This window comes from Marmota marmota, unplaced genomic scaffold (genome assembly GCF_001458135.2).
Source record: "Marmota marmota marmota unplaced genomic scaffold, marMar, whole genome shotgun sequence".
NCBI lineage: Eukaryota > Metazoa > Chordata > Mammalia > Rodentia > Sciuridae > Marmota > Marmota marmota.
The window spans coordinates 29,127,580-29,143,565 of record NW_026000249.1 but is presented as its reverse complement, the minus strand read 5'-3'; the positions used below and the strand labels follow the sequence as shown (position 1 = coordinate 29,143,565).

The 15,986-nt window shown below is 34.2% G+C and overlaps 1 protein-coding gene across 9 annotated transcripts in view; it reads left to right on the top strand.

Moving 5' to 3' along the window:
• The first annotated feature begins 241 nt into the window (after nt 1-241).
• Nucleotides 242-15,986, top strand: part of Cask (calcium/calmodulin dependent serine protein kinase) — a 224,306-nt gene continuing 208,561 nt past the window's right edge. For all 9 annotated transcript variants that reach the window (XM_048796316.1, XM_015488115.2, XM_015488113.2 and 6 more), the window contains exon 1: nt 242-384. In XM_048796316.1, coding sequence (XP_048652273.1) covers nt 257-384 — 128 coding nt within the window. In that variant the 5' untranslated portion in view covers nt 242-256. The remainder of the gene's footprint in view (nt 385-15,986) is intronic.

Genomic DNA, 15,986 nt, shown 5'->3' with positions numbered 1-15,986 from the left:
TTGGAGCAAAGTATTTATTTGTACTAAGAAGTGTAAATGTGTTCTTAATAAGAGCTGACTCGTGTAATGTATATAGATTTAAGCTGATAAAAATTATGAAATGTTATATTGTCAAATATTTTAAAGGATTAAAAGTTAAGCTTGATTTAAGTGGGGAATTTCATCTCTTTAGTTAGAGAAGTCTTCATGTTACCATAGACCACATCATTCACTCATCATTCACTCTAATTGTCTTGTGTTCCTACCCTAATGAAGTATGTTGTATGTTTGTTTTGCAGATCTAAAGCGGGAAGCCAGTATCTGTCATATGCTGAAACATCCACACATTGTAGAGTTATTGGAGACATATAGCTCAGATGGAATGCTTTACATGGTTTTTGAATTGTGAGTGTAAATTTTATTTCTTAAGGAGTAAAATTTTAAGCAACATTGGTTTTAGAAAATACTAACAATTTTCTCTTCAACTTTAGCAATAGTTGTGACCTCATCTGTTTAGAAAGACCCGAAAGCACAGGGAAAAAAGGATTATTTCATCTTAAGGTTCATGACAAAGGAAGCAAAAGCTGGGTGTATTTGGTTATCCTCACACTTTTAAGCACACTTCAGAGAAGAGGCTCCAAAAGGAAATAGAATTCAGAGGTAAATAAGAGACCCCAAAATGTGCAATTCTGACCAAGAGGTCAGTCTGAGGTGAAGAGTAGGATGAAGTGGAGGCTTCCATGTAGCAAGTCTCCCTGGCAACTTAAAATGAGCAATAACAGACAACTTCTTCTTTTGATATAATCACTACATTGACAAATGAGGGAAATTCTGTGGCTAATAGTGTATCTTGATTTCAGTAAGGTCCTTGACGTGTTACTCACAAAATTTTTATGAGTCAGAGAAATGTGAGCTAAGGATAGTACAACTGAGTATCCCATAGCTAGTTGGATGATTGTCCAAAGAGATTTATGGGACAGCATACTACAGGGTTTTGTTTTTACCCTATCCTGTTCAGAATTAATCAGTAACTTTGGTCAGGAAAATTAAAAAGGAAGATATACATGCTAAACATTCAGAAGATACCAAGGTTGGAGAGTGTATTCATTAGCTATGACTTCATAGCAAATCATAGCCAAAAACTTAGTGGCTTAAAACAGCACATGCATTATCTCAGTCTTTGTGTGTCAAGAATGTGAGCACCATTCAGGTGGGTCCTTTAGCTCTAGGTCTCTCACAAGGTGGTAACCACAGTGTTAGCCAGAGCCAAAGCCATTTTCAGTTTTCACTGGAGAGAGGGGGTTAGTTCTTCTTCCAAGCTCACTTACATGGTTGTTGTCAGTCTTCAGTTCCTCTTGGATTCTTGAACTGAGGGTCTCAGTTCCTTAAGAGCTGCTGGCTTCAGGTGTTCCTTGGTTCCTTGTCACATGGGCCTTTAAATCAATATGGCCAGTGGCTGCATCAGAGCAAGCAAACAAGCAAGAAGAAATGGGAGGTAGAAGTCACAGACTTATAACGTAGTCTCCAAAATTATATACCATCACTTCTGCCTTATTCTCCTAGTTACAAACAAGTCAGTAGGTCCAGCCCACATACCACCACCTGAATACCAGGAGATAGGAATCTCTAGGAAGCATTTCACAAACTGCCCCCCACAGAGAGCTAGCTGACACATTAGTGATCTATACCAAAACTCAAAAATAGTTTAAAAGCTTGTAGTCAAGGAGCTGAAACAAAGAAAGTGAAATTTAAGACCAGATAATATAAACTCCTTCATTCAAATATATAAGTGCAAGACAGGTGTGAATTTAGTTGTGACTACTTAATGCGAAAAAGATGTTAATGTTTTACTTAGTTGTTTGCAATAGCTAAAAAGCCCTGAATGGAATGTTAGGTTACATTAATGAGAAGTAGATAATATTCTGAACAGAGCCACACTCCCAACATATTATACACTGCTTGTTCTCCCCGGAGTGTCTGTAGTAAGCAGGACACAGGAATATTTACAGAAGGGTATAACCAGAACGAAAAGGAGCCTGGAGATTCTCTCATAGAGTCATGGCCTTCAGTCTCTTTGCCAGCAAACCTACTAACAGAATTTTGAAAAACCTAGATGCCCTTCTCACATGTTTTTAAGTTGGTATATAAAAATTTTTATTGCGAGAATATAATTTTTAGTGTCTTGGATTTTCCTTTAAATATATTTCCTTCACAACTGCGGAGCTGCACATTTATCTCATTTGCTTTATGGGAAGTGTCTGCTATGTGACCTACATGGCTAAAGCTAGTCCTCGTTGTCAAATCACTCAGCCAAATCAGACTCACTTTTCTGTCAGAAAAAAAAAATCCGACTTCATTTTTCAAATAAAATTAAAGTGTTAATAGACATCCCAATGACACTCCTCTTACTATTGATTTTGAATTCTAAAATAGATCAGGCTTTGCTATGAATATGTTATCTGGATGAAATATGGTGACATCTCCTTTTCTTTCTCAAATTTTCTTTGCTCCCAGTTGTGTCTCCCTCCCACAGGAGCTGTGTATTCCCCAACTGTCTCTTTGAAGTTAGACAGGCTTTTCAGGATAGGGAAGCAGTTGGTCTTTGGAGATAACTGATTGCAGATGTGGAGATGTGAAAGGAAAACTAGATTCATTTTCAAGTAGACTGTTATAGCAAATGAAGATGTGGAAATCAATTGCCTTAAAATATACTAGTTCATGTGTTTCCAGGAAGGACTTTGAGTACTCCCAGATATACCTGAATCCCAGGTTGAAGACCCACTGGCATGGAAGAGCTCTTGAAAACACTAGAGGCTTTAGTTCCCCAAGAATTTATTGGTTTTCTTATTCTACTAAGAGTCCCCAGCGCAGAAAGCCATAGGTATAACATACTTAATGTTTTCAGTTATTTGAAAGATCATTATGTATAAGATTATATGCTTAATCACTATAACATCACAAGCCATAAGTAGAATCAACAAGTGGCAGATTTCACCTCTAAGAAGACCTGTAATGGTTACATGTACTCCTTCCAAGGGGACAAAGATAGGTTTTACTTTTGGTTTAGAGAGGGACTCTGCTGTGCCTTCCAATTTTAAGATATTGTAATTCTTTCAGAATGACTTTTCTGGTTTAATTTTATTCTCCATTGAATAAATCTGTTTCTGTCCATATTTTTTTCTCTGAGAAAAGCAAAAGCAGATTTATTCATATACTTTAAAGTAATGAGCACAGAAAGCAACATTTAAAAATTCACCTGATTTCTACCATGTTTACTGTTTGTATCAAAGGGGTCTAAATGACAGAGTAGTGGAGAGAAGATGATCTTTGGTGTCATAAAATGGGTTTTAGTTTCTCAGTGTTAAGCAGTCTCTTTGAGATATTTATAGTCAATTTTGTGTGATGCAGGTGTGACTAAAATAATTCAATGGCTATACATTGAGATAAGAACTCATTAAAGTTGGATATTTACCAGTAAATTATCCAAATTAATCCTAATTTAATCCAGATTACTAGAACATTGTTTGGTATTACATTTTTTAATACATTTTTACTGTATTTTGTAAAGTGTCAAATAAAGAGATTATAGTATAATCAGTGCCAGCATCCTAGCCTTTGAGTTCAAAATATTTTGCCATTCCTGTTCAAGCTATCTTTCACCCCTGAAAGATTTCTAAAGCAATGTCACTTCTCCTATAAATACTCCTGTTTGTGCTTCTAACAGATAAGGACTTTAAAAAATGATCATAATAATATTATCATATCTTAACAAATCAATACTATTTCCTTAATGCCATGTCATATTCAGTTGCTGCTCAATTTTCCCTGATTGAACATGAATCTTAAATGATAAATTTCTCAATTTAGAATTGTTTTATGAGCTCTAGGGATCTAGAAGGAGATTGTAAAGTCACAGTTAAAATAACTTATATAGAAATATAAAACCGTTCTTTTTGTACCATTGTTTTATAAATTCACCTCAACATTTGCCCTCACCCAATTTTTTTGCATTCTCCTCAACTCCTAGTTTCAAACCAACAGACCCAAAACATTGATTACTGTGATTTAAAGTCATGTTGATCAAAGAGCAAAACCAAAAAACTTGTGTGCACCTCCACCTACTGGCTAGGTGAGAGATTGCTTCTATAGCTGCATTCTAAGCTAAGCTATTCTAGAATTGGTTCCATGTTCCTGATAATAGATGTCATTTTCCCCAGTATTCAAGGGCTCATTGCTAAGGTTATGAGTGGCCTAGACTTGTTTCCAAGTTTTCTACCATGACACTATTACAGAGTAGACAAGGAAAAGTAAAACGAATAAAATTAGACTAGTTAACTTTGCTGTTTGTTGGCTGCTTGTAAAACCACTCTTATCGTTTATGTGGACAAAAGGCTAGACAGAACAACATATTTTAATTATCAGCAAGTTTCTTAATACGGTATCCATGTCTGTCTTTACTATAGACTATGTATAAGCAACCCTCCTTTTCTCTTCCTAAATGAAAGTCATGAAGTTGTATGACTCAATCATGTTGTTTATTTGTTTAAAAAAAATCCTTAGAATGAGTTGATATTCACTTAGTTACAGTTAATAAGTTTAAAGCATACTTAAATGCAGGGACTCACAGAGCTAGAATGTTCAAGCTGGAAAAGATGATTTCAAAACTTAGATTATAAAATCCTGTGGAGAAATTGTTAGACAACATGTACCCAGGCTCTGTCCGTACGTAGACTTTCAGTTTCAGCAGATACACTTCCTGAAAGCACAGATCTAGAGGACTGACCTTCAAAGTAGGGCCAATACTACTTAGAGATTTCTTTGTCATTTCCCCCAATACATACAGTAGTTAGACATCTGCATGTGTTTGCATTACATCCATTTCTTTGGGATTACATTTAAATTGGAACCTGTCTGTAGCAATTTGCTGAAATGTATTTTAAAATACAGGTTCCATTTTGAAGACAGGACCGAGTTATATTACTTCCCCAAAATTAAATGTTTATTTCTAAGTAACACATTCAGGCTTGTCTTTAGTAGTGTCTGGTACTTGAGTTAAGCTGTAAATCCTAAATTGGCTGGCTAAGGAATTTTAATTACCTTATTATAGAATGATTACATATACCACAGGGAGACTTTTACAGTAATTAAATATGGATTTAAAATATATCTGACATGAAAATAATAGTTTGTATCTCTTAAAATAATATTAGTAATTTGTGTTTTTGAAGCCAATAAAGGATATAATAGACTGAAACTGCTTCTATTTATTTTTTACTTTATTTTTTGTCAGATATTTATGCTTGTAGAAGGGAGTATTTGTGAAATTCATTTATATTGATAGAGTGGAAATGACTATTACTTACCAGCAGATTTGCCACTTAAGGGAAAATATGTCTGTCTCAAATCAAACAATAAAAATCTGGACTATTGCATTTTAATTTATTTGAAGGTCTGTACACATTTTTATAGCTGATCTTCTTTGATCTATTTTGATTTTTTTATGTGAGATGATACAAACTGCTATCCATTCATTCAGCAAACTAAACACTTCTCTTGAGTAACTGCATCAAAATGTCCAGTTGATTTTAGTTTTAAGAACTGTGTGTCAGGGTCCCCAAGACCACCCCCAGGTTTGATGATTCACTAAGAGACCTCAAAGGACCCAGCATATAGTTGTATTCACAAGGATGTAAAGTAACATCAGTATAAGACACATGGGTAGAAGTCCAAGTGCAAGCTTCCAAGAGTCTTCTGCCAGCAATGAGTTGTAACAACATATAAAGTATTGCCAACCAGGAAACTTCTTTAGAGACTTGGTGCCTAGGGCTTTTACAGGGATCTGGTCACATAGGCACCCTATGCCTGGTATGCACCAAATTCCAGACCCCCTAGAAACAAAGCAGATGTTCAGCATAAATCATATTGTTTGCACAGTTTAGACACAAGAAGCCACTCTTTTCAGGTAGGTAGTAGGAACCTGCTGAAAATCAAATTCCCTGATGCCTGCCTGTCAAGGGCCAACCTTGGAAGCAGACTTTTCAAGCCTTTCTTTTTTTTAATCTGTTCTAATTAGTTATACATGAAAGCAGAATGCATTTCAACTCATTGTACACAAATGAAGCACAACTTTTCATTTCTCTGACTGTTGATGAAGCAGAGTCCCATCGTTCATGCAATCATATATGTACACGGGGTAATAATGTCCGCCTCATTCCACCATCCTTCCCACCCCTACCCCCACTCCCTCTGCCCAATTCAAAGCTCCTCCATTCTTCCATAGACCTCTGCATTATGGATCAGCATCCACATATCAAAGAAAACATTTGGCCTTTGATTTTTTGAGATTGGTCAAGCCTTTCTTAAAATAGCAGTTTAGGCCTCCTGTGGTAATTCTTCCACACAAACTAAAATAGTGATAATAGAAGATGGGTTTGAGTTATAAACTCCTGGATCTGCAAACAAAATGTAATTGCCTATAAAGATAATTATAAGGTTTGGGTTTGGGTTTGGGGTTTTAACTGTAACCATGGTATCATTTTATCTATTGAATAAATAGGTGGCTGGATCTTTGTTTAAGACAAATCCTTGTTTAAAATGTTACAGCATAGACTAGATTTTAGGCTCTGAGTGCTGCATCAGAAAATAAATTGCATTCTGATGCTACTATTTTAGAAATACATTTGAAGTTGTCACTTTTCGTAATTTTTCATATAGCATGTGAAAGCTGATCTTCAAGCCACTAAAATAATTTTGAATAAATTTATGTACACATAAAATACAAAGAAAATTCAGCTGCTTTTTCATTATTTGAAAAGGAATATAGTTTATTTATTTAAAAATGAAAGGTATAGCCAGAAATGACAACACATGCCTGTAATCCCAGCTACTCAGGAGGCTGAGATAAGAGAATCAAAAGTTGGAGGCCAGCCTGGACAACTTAGCAAGACCCTGTCTCAAAATAAAATAAAAAGGGATGGGGATGTAGTTCAGTGATAGAGTGCCCATGGGTTCAAGCCCCATTATCAAAAAATAATAATGATGATGATGATGATAATGTGTAAGTTGTTTTTAGTGTGCACAACATTTACCATATACCTACCTTGTACAAATTTAGAAATTATGGAAAATTATAATGACAAAAATAATGCCTTTCAGAAAAGTTAATCAGTGAACATTTTGGAATATTTCCTTCTACTTTTTAAAAAAAATTTTTTTAGTTGTAGATGGACACAATAGCTTTATTTTGTTTATTTAATTTGTTTATGTGGTGCTGAGAATTGAACCCAGTGCCTCACACATGCTAGGCAAACGCTCTACCCCTGAGCCATAACCCCAGCCCCTCCTTCTACTTTAACTTGTTATCACAATTACAGTAATTGGGACTATTTTATATAAGTAGTTTTGTTTCCCAATTCTTTTCACTTAATAATTTAATAATTTTAAACATTTTTATACCATGAAATAGTTTTCAGTATACTATTTTATGACTACAATAAGATGTTTAAACTATGTGCATGTACATTGTTTTTTGGTTTTCTGTACTAGAAATTATGTTTTAATTAATATTCTTGTACATAATTACTTTTGTTTTCTCAAAATATACTTTTGAAAGTAGAATTACTGGATAAAGTGTAGGTGAATATAAACAAACATGTCTATTACATGTAGATTTAATATTTTTAATATATCACATTTGTAAAAATGCATAAACAAAAATATGCAGCTTAAGGAATTATTGTAAAACTACAACCCAGGTCGAGAAGTAAAAAGACTACCTACTTCACCAGCTGCTTAATTTCCTCTTTCTGATCACAACCCCTTTTTCTGTCAGAAAAAATTTTAATCTGGACTTCACTTCTGTGTATTTATATACATTGTATTTATATACATATATATATATACATTGCATAATTTGGTCAATTTCATTCCATAGTTTCTCCCTTATACTATCCAAAATAAGCATCCCTGAATAATATAATTCAGTGCCTATTTTTTAAATCTTTATTTAAATAGAATCATATATATTCTTTTTATTAGAAGATAGATGTTTATTATTTCCATTTTTCTGAAAAAGAAATGATAGCACAGACATTTAAAAATACTATCCCCAAATCTATCAATTTTTTTTACTACAGATTAATTCTTGTGTTATAATTTTTGATGTTTTTATCAGTATATTATAACAGTGGGGTTCGTTTTGACATAATCATATATGCATGGAATATAATTTCCTCCACTTCAGTCCTCAGTACTTCCTCTTTCCTTCCCCTCCTCCTTCTCATTGTTCCCCTTCCTCCACTCTACTAGTTTTCCTTTTAGTTATTCATAGTTTTTTTTTAAATTAATGCTTTATAGATATACACAAAGGTGGTATTCACTGTGGTATTCATATACATATACATTACATAATATGGTCAATTTCATTTCATAGTTTCTCCCTTTTCTTATCCATCCTTTCTTCCCCTCTATCCCCTTCCTCAGGTCCACTGATCTCACTTCTCTTTTCATGAGATCCCTACCAATTTTTTCCCCTTATTTTGCTCTAGCTTTGGCATATGAGAGAAAACATTCAACCCTTGACTTTCTGGGTCTGGCTTATTTCATTTAGCATGACGTTCTCCAGTTCCATCCATTTATCAGAAAATACCTTTATTTATTTATTTACTTATTTATTGGCTGAATAAAACTCTATTGTGTATATGTATCACATTTTCTTGATCCATTTGTCTGTTGACAGTCATCTTGGTGGTTCCATAACTTGGCTATTGTGAATTGTGCTGCTATAAACATTGATATGCCTCTATCCACTATAGTATGCTGATTTTAGTTCTTTTGGATAAATACTAAGGAGTGGGATAGCTGGATCATATGGTGGTTCAATGAGATTTTATCTCACCACACTTAGAATGGCAATCATCAAGAATACAAGTAATAAATGGTGGCGAGGATGTGGGGATGGGGGAAGGTACACTCAATACATTGTTGATGAAACTGAAAATTAGTATAAACACTCTGGAAAGAAGTATGGAGATTCCTCAAAAGACTAGAAATGGAACCACCATATGACCTAGTATATATTCTTTTTTGGATCTGTGAGATTCATCCAGGTTGCTTTGTGCAGCTGTTCCTTTTATTGCTACATAGAATTGCAGCAAACAGACTTTCACTGTTTATTCATTGTAATGTTAACAGATACACATTTGAGTGGTTTCTAGATTTGTCTGTTTTGAACAATGTTGTTATAAACAGCTTTGTGCATGCATCCTGGTGCATCTAAGCACACATTCATATACTCCTAGGCATAGACCTATGAAGAGAATCCACAGATTTTAAAATATGTGCAACTTCAGTTTTCCTAGAAAATAGTGAGCTATTTTCTCAAATGGCTATATAAACTGAACCTTCACCATATAACTTTCTAAGGTGATCCAAGTCCTAATTTTCCTGGGACTGCCCTTGTTTAAACCTGTTGTTAGTTAACAGCATTTTATTCTCGTAAGTACTTATTACCTGTTCTGTACATCCTTACTAGTATTTTGGCATTATCAGAATTCTTAATTTTTTTGCCCATCAGTCTGCATTAGAATCTCATAGTGGTTTTCCATGATTATTCTTTCCTAAATTGCCACTTAGTATCCTACCTCTTCATTCTTTTTATAATACTTTTGATAAAAACAAATTGGTAATTTTAATATAGTCTGATTCATCAGTACCTTATCTTGTGGTGAGCATTTTTGTGTCCCTGAAATCATGAAGATATTTTCTTATATTTTATTATTCTGGAACTAATGAAATATGCTGTAAGGTAACAAGCCTGTTTCATTTCTTTCCATATGGAGATTCAGTCATCTCAGCATAATTACTGAAAAGATTGCTCTGTAGTACCACTTGCCATAAATCAAACATCCATATGTATGATCATTTCTAGGCTCATTTGTGGTCCATTGGCCTATTTGCTTGGCATTGTGCCAAGAGTACATTGGCTTTTTGTTGTAACCGTATAAACTCTGGTAACTCATAGAGTAGGTCCTCCCACCTTATTCTTCTTTAGTCATATTATAAGGGTTGTTTGTACCTATTTCTGAATTTTCCATATACATTTTAGAAGGAAGTTGTTGACTTCCACCAAAAAAATTGAAGGGTTTTATATCAGAGAAAACATTTGGCAAATATAAGGAGGCTGACTCATAGTGGGGTAGGGAGAGGGAACATGGGAGGAATAGATGAATTCTAGATAGGGCAGAGGGTTGGGAGGGAAAGGGAGGGGGCAGGGGATTGGCAAGGATGGTGGAATGTGATGGACATCATTATCCAAAGTACATGTATGAAGACACGAATTGGTGTCAACGTACTTTATATACAATCAGAGATATGAAAAATTGTGCTGTATACGTGTAATAAGAATTGTAATACATTCCGCTGTCATTTATTTTTTTAAAAAAAATCAATAAAAATTGGAGGGTTTTGACATGAATTATTACATTAAATATTTATGACAATTTTAGAATAATTGGCATGTTTACAATATTGAATCTTCCATTTATGAACATAATATGTACCTTGCCATTTATTTAGCTCTGATTTATACTTTTCTCCATGTTAGATAACAGTAACATGTTATATTTACATTTTGTTAGATTTTTTTCATAGGTATTTGCTTTTAAGAATAGATCAGTCTTGGGGCTGGAGTTGTGGCTCAGTGGTAGAGTGCTTGCCTAGCACATGTGAGGCCCTGGGTTTGATCCTCAGCACCACATAAAAATAAATAAATGATTTTTAAAAAAAGAATAGATCAGGGTCTGGGGATATAGCTCAGTTGATAGAGTGTTTACCTTGCATGCACAAGGCCCTGGGTTCAATCCCCAGCACCACACACACACAAAAAATGATCAGTCTCTCTTCACTCTTTCCCTCCTTCCTTGTACTAACTTTGTATTCCTTTCTATTCATCAGCTTTCATTAATTCCAGTAATCATTTATTGAATATTTTGGCTTCTCTGCATACATGATTATATCATCTGTGTATAATAAGGGTTTGGTTTGTTCCTTTCAAATTCTTTTACATTGTATTTCTTTTTCTTGCCTTTAATGTGATGGATAAAATATTCAGAACAATAATGCACAGTAGTTATCTTTGCTTATATTTGATCTTAGAGTTTGCTTAGCATGAACAGATGGTGAATTTTATCAAATGCTTTTTTCTGCATATATTAAAATGATTATGTAATATCATCCTTTAATCTATTAATACACTGAATTGAGTTGACCAAACTTGATTGTAATATATCATCTTTATAATCCTTTTTTCATATTGCTGGATTTGATTTAGGCTTTTTAAGTTAATATTTATGGGAAGATAATGTTCTTCTACTATCTATATCAGGTTTTCATACCAACATAACACTAGCCTTATAAAATGAATTAAGGAGTACTCTCTGGTTTGTTGTTTTTGTTTTGTTTTTACTCTTTATATGGTTGAACTCACCTCTAAACCCATCCAGACAAAACTCTTTTATGAAAATAGTTTTCATTTCTGGACAATTCCTTAAATATTTATGTGAATATTCAGGTGTTCTTTCATTGCCATATCACTTTTAGTAATCGTTTTAATAGGAATAAGTGCATTTTAATCTGAATTATAAATAGTTTTGGTGCAAAGTTATTTATTCATAATATTTCTGAAGGATCTTTAGTTATATCTTTTCATTCTTTTTTCTTTTTTATGCTTTGTAATTGTAGATAGACAGAATGCCTTTATTTTATTTCTTTATTTTTATGTGGTGCTGAGGATCAAACCCCAGGCAAGCGCTCTGCCTCTAAGCCACGGCTCCAGCCCATGTCATCTCCATCCTTCTATTATAGACTTAATTCTCTGGGGGTTTTTTTCCTTCCTTTTAATTTCAACCTTTTTATGTCCTTGGATTTTAGATGTTTCTCTTATTAAAGTAATATAATTTCTTTGGGTTTTTTTATTCCAGCCTCTCAGTTTTTGTTGGTCCATTTATATTTAATTGTATTTTGACATATTTTGATTTATATCTATGATCTTCTTTGGTGCTATTTGTACCACCTTTTGCATGTTTCTTTCCTGCTATTTGATTTATTGGAATCAATTGAATGTTTTATCATTGCATTTTCCTCTATTAATTTGGAAGGTTAATCACCCCCTTTTATTATTTTAGTATGTAACCCAGAAATTATAATATACGCCCTAACTATCACATTCTAATTTTGCAGTGACATCCCTGTAGTAATAAGTGTACCCATACCCTCCCATAACATCATTTCTAAATATCCTTCTCTAATAGAAAGACCCAAGGCTTCTTGGAGAAATTATCATTAATTCTAGGGCTGAGACAGAGAAAATATAAAATAAGCCTGAAGCATCTTAAAGTGCCTGAAAGTAAAGAAGTGTTCAAAAAGAAGGGTCCATGTCAGAGAGACACCAAAACCAACCTGGACTGTTACCAATGGCCAAAAGTAAAATAATTTGAGCAACAAAATAAAGGAGTATTGGATTATAATCCAAAGTACAAAGTATTATATGAATCCATACTGACATAAAGAAATAATTAGACAATAAATGAGAGAGAAGAAACAAACCTCCTTTACAAAGGAATTCCAAGTATTCAATGTAGAGAATCCCTCTGTTCCCTTAAGTGTGGGATGGACTTAATTTCAAAGAACAAAGTATGGAAAGGGAAAAATGATAACTTTACAGTAGAAAGACTGGCAGATACTACCTTCGCCAAATGATTAAGTTAATACCACCAGTGAAAAGTTATGTGGGCATCATATACCCTTTGATACGATGTGATAAGAAGGGCATTTCACCTCTGATATTCATTCCCCCAAAAAAACATAATCCTAACCTAGACAAGAAGAAAACATCAGACAAACCCAAGCTGAGGGGCATTCTACAAATACCTAGCAAGTACTCTTTTTTTTTCTTAAGCAAGAAAGGAATTTTTTGAGCCAGGCATGGTGGTGCACTCCTGTAATCCCAGTGGCTCAGGAGGCTGGAATTTTGAGGATTTTTTTTTTTTTTTTGAGGCAGGAGGATTGCAAGTTCAAGACCAGCCTCAGCAACAAAGCAAAGCCCTAAGCAGCTTAGTGAGACCCTGTCTCAAAATTTAAAAAAAAAAATTATAATAAAAAACCAGCTGGGGATATGGCTCAGTAGTAAAGCACCCCTGGGTCCAATCCCTGGGACCAAAAAAAAAAAAAAAGGAATTTTATCTCAGTTGGACCAAAACTGGGAAGACAGCTATTCTAGAAATATGTCTTCTCTATATTGTCAAGAGTCTTAGGATTGTAGAGGGAAAAAACAAAAGCAGGGAGCTAAAAGTTATACATATGCATAGTAATTTTTGTCAGGCTACAGTCTAGTTGCAAGTCTAGTTTTTCTGGGATCCCATCACTGGAGTCCTGTTACACCAGACAGAAGAGGGGGGATTGTTATTGCTGGGGGATTTGGTTTTCATTCTCAGCATCAGATGGCTGCCAGCAGGAAGCTGGGACGGAGACATAAAGAACAGTTTAGAGGAACAAAATGGAGTCAATCAAGACAATGGCTGGATCTTTTAAAAATTTTTTTCCAGTTTTTAAGGAACCCCTTATTTCAGGGCAATCTTATAATACTGATCCCTTAACCTGTAGGATCTGTGCTAGCTCCAGTAGTAGTTGGTTAGAAAATTGAATTGAATTATTTTAAAATTAAAAGTTGCTTTAATCAAAAGTAAACAAAAATGAAACTATGACTTTATACCATCATTTCCTGTTTAAAGTAACATTGCAGATTTTTATTTATTAGATAATACAGTTATTAGACAATATGACAGTTACTAGATAATAAGAAATTATTATTTTTAATGTGTGATTTTGATATTACAGCTATTTTACCAAAAAGGAGCCCTTACTGTTTGGAGATAACTACTGAAATATTTACACATGTGTTATTAATGTCTGGGATTTGCCTCAAAATTAGGCAAGGGATGAGCAGTTGGAATATAGGTAAAACAAAATTGGCCAATTGGTTCATTGTTGGAGCAGAATAATGGATACATGGGGCTTTTTACTTTGCACATTTGATTTCTACAATAGAAAGGGTTTTTTAATGAGGGAAAAATTACAGGGTTTCTACTTAACTTTTTAAACTTTGTATTTCTAAATGATATCTCTGAAACTCTTGGCTCCTTGCCACATTAAGTGCTTATTTGTTTCATCCTACTAGTTTAAATACAAAATAAAAATCAATGAAAAGGAGTTCATTGCAGTTCTTTTCATCCTTAAGATATACCCCCATAGGGATGCACAATCAAATGCTGGATTTGACTGTAATTCTAAATAACTTCTCTTTGTAGTTATGCCACAGTTTGATATAGAGTTAGGTTTGTTTGTTTCAGGTTTTTTTAAATCAAAGTTCTTATTGAGAGACATATGTAGATTCTCATGCAGCTATAAGAAATAATACAGATGTCCTTGTAGACTTTGCCCAATTTCTGCCAACATTAACATTCTGCAAAACTAGTATATTATCACAGTGAGAATACTGACATTGATACAATCCACCAGTCTTATATATTTACCTGCATCAGTTTTTTTTTAAGAATGCCTTTTTTCTTGCTTTAATCATGATTTTTTTTAGATTATGGAAAACCTTTACATGATTCCAAAGTCAAGGCTATGAATAGGGTTCATTCAGAAAGATCTTGTTTGCATTCCTTTTCCCCTATCACTTCCTTGTTCTAGTAGTAACAAGTAACATTTATAAAAAGTAGTTTATTTTAATTTTATTTTTTAATTATTAACTATTAAAAACAGTTATTTTATTTTTCCATTATTTCTGTTTGAAAATATAAGAAGAGCCAGGCACAGTAGCATATACCTGCAATCCCAGAAACTCATGAGACTGAGGCAGGAGGATCACAAGTTAGTGGCCAGACTCAGCAATTTACCAAGACCCTCAGCAGCTTACCAAGATCTTGTCTCAAAATAAAAAGTCAAAAGAATAGCCAGGCACACACATGCATGCCTGTAATCCCAGTGGCTCAGGAGGCTGAGGCAAGAGGATTGTAAGTTCAAAGCCAAATTTAGCAATTTAGGGAGGCTCTAAGCAATTTAATTAGACCCTATCTCAAAATAAAAGGGGATAGGGATGTGGCTCAGTGGTTAAGCACCTCTGGGTTCAATTGCTAGTACCAAAAATAAAGTAAAAAGAGTTCATGATGTGGCTCAGTGGTAAAGTGCCCATGGATTCAATCCTCAGTACCATATATAGATTAAGAATTTGGGGATTTCACTCCTTTATAAAGATATGGATACCATCCATAGGCATATAGTTTTGGTTGTTTCCTCCAGAGGTTTTGAACTTTAATTAATGATTGTGTTTTTTTTAAGTGGCCTTATATTTTCCTCAAGTAAAATCGTGAACACATTTGCTTTTCAAGGGCAGGGCATCAGTTGCGGAGACTGAAGAGTGTGGTAGATTGTACTATGTGCCTTCTTAGTGTATTCCTGGACACACATTTTTCATCAACTTGAAAACTCAAAAGGGACATTTGGTTAGGTTATATATACTGTACATCAGTCTACACATAAATGGCAGCTTGTTTTCTTGAGCCACTGTCTAAATTTTGAGGGTTTTTTGTTTGTTTTTATGGAAACTTTTTATATTGATTGGTTCATAGATGGTCAGTTTTATACAGAGTGAACGATACAGCACTTTGCCAAAAATAAGTGTAGCATTGCTTAAACGTTGTGTATTAACAGCAGTTCTTTGTGATTGGGTTCAGTGGTACATTTTGCACTGCCTGGAGTTATGTTTTTATTCTGTTAGTAAATAAAATGTCCTTTAACGTCAAAACAAGGCATATGGTTTTGTGTGTGTGTGTGTGTGTGTGTGTGTGTGTGAGAGAGAGAGAGAGAGAGAGAGAGAGATTAGGTATTGAAGCCAGGATTCCACAGGCTGAGGTATATCCCAGCTCTTTTTTTTTTTTTTTTTTTTT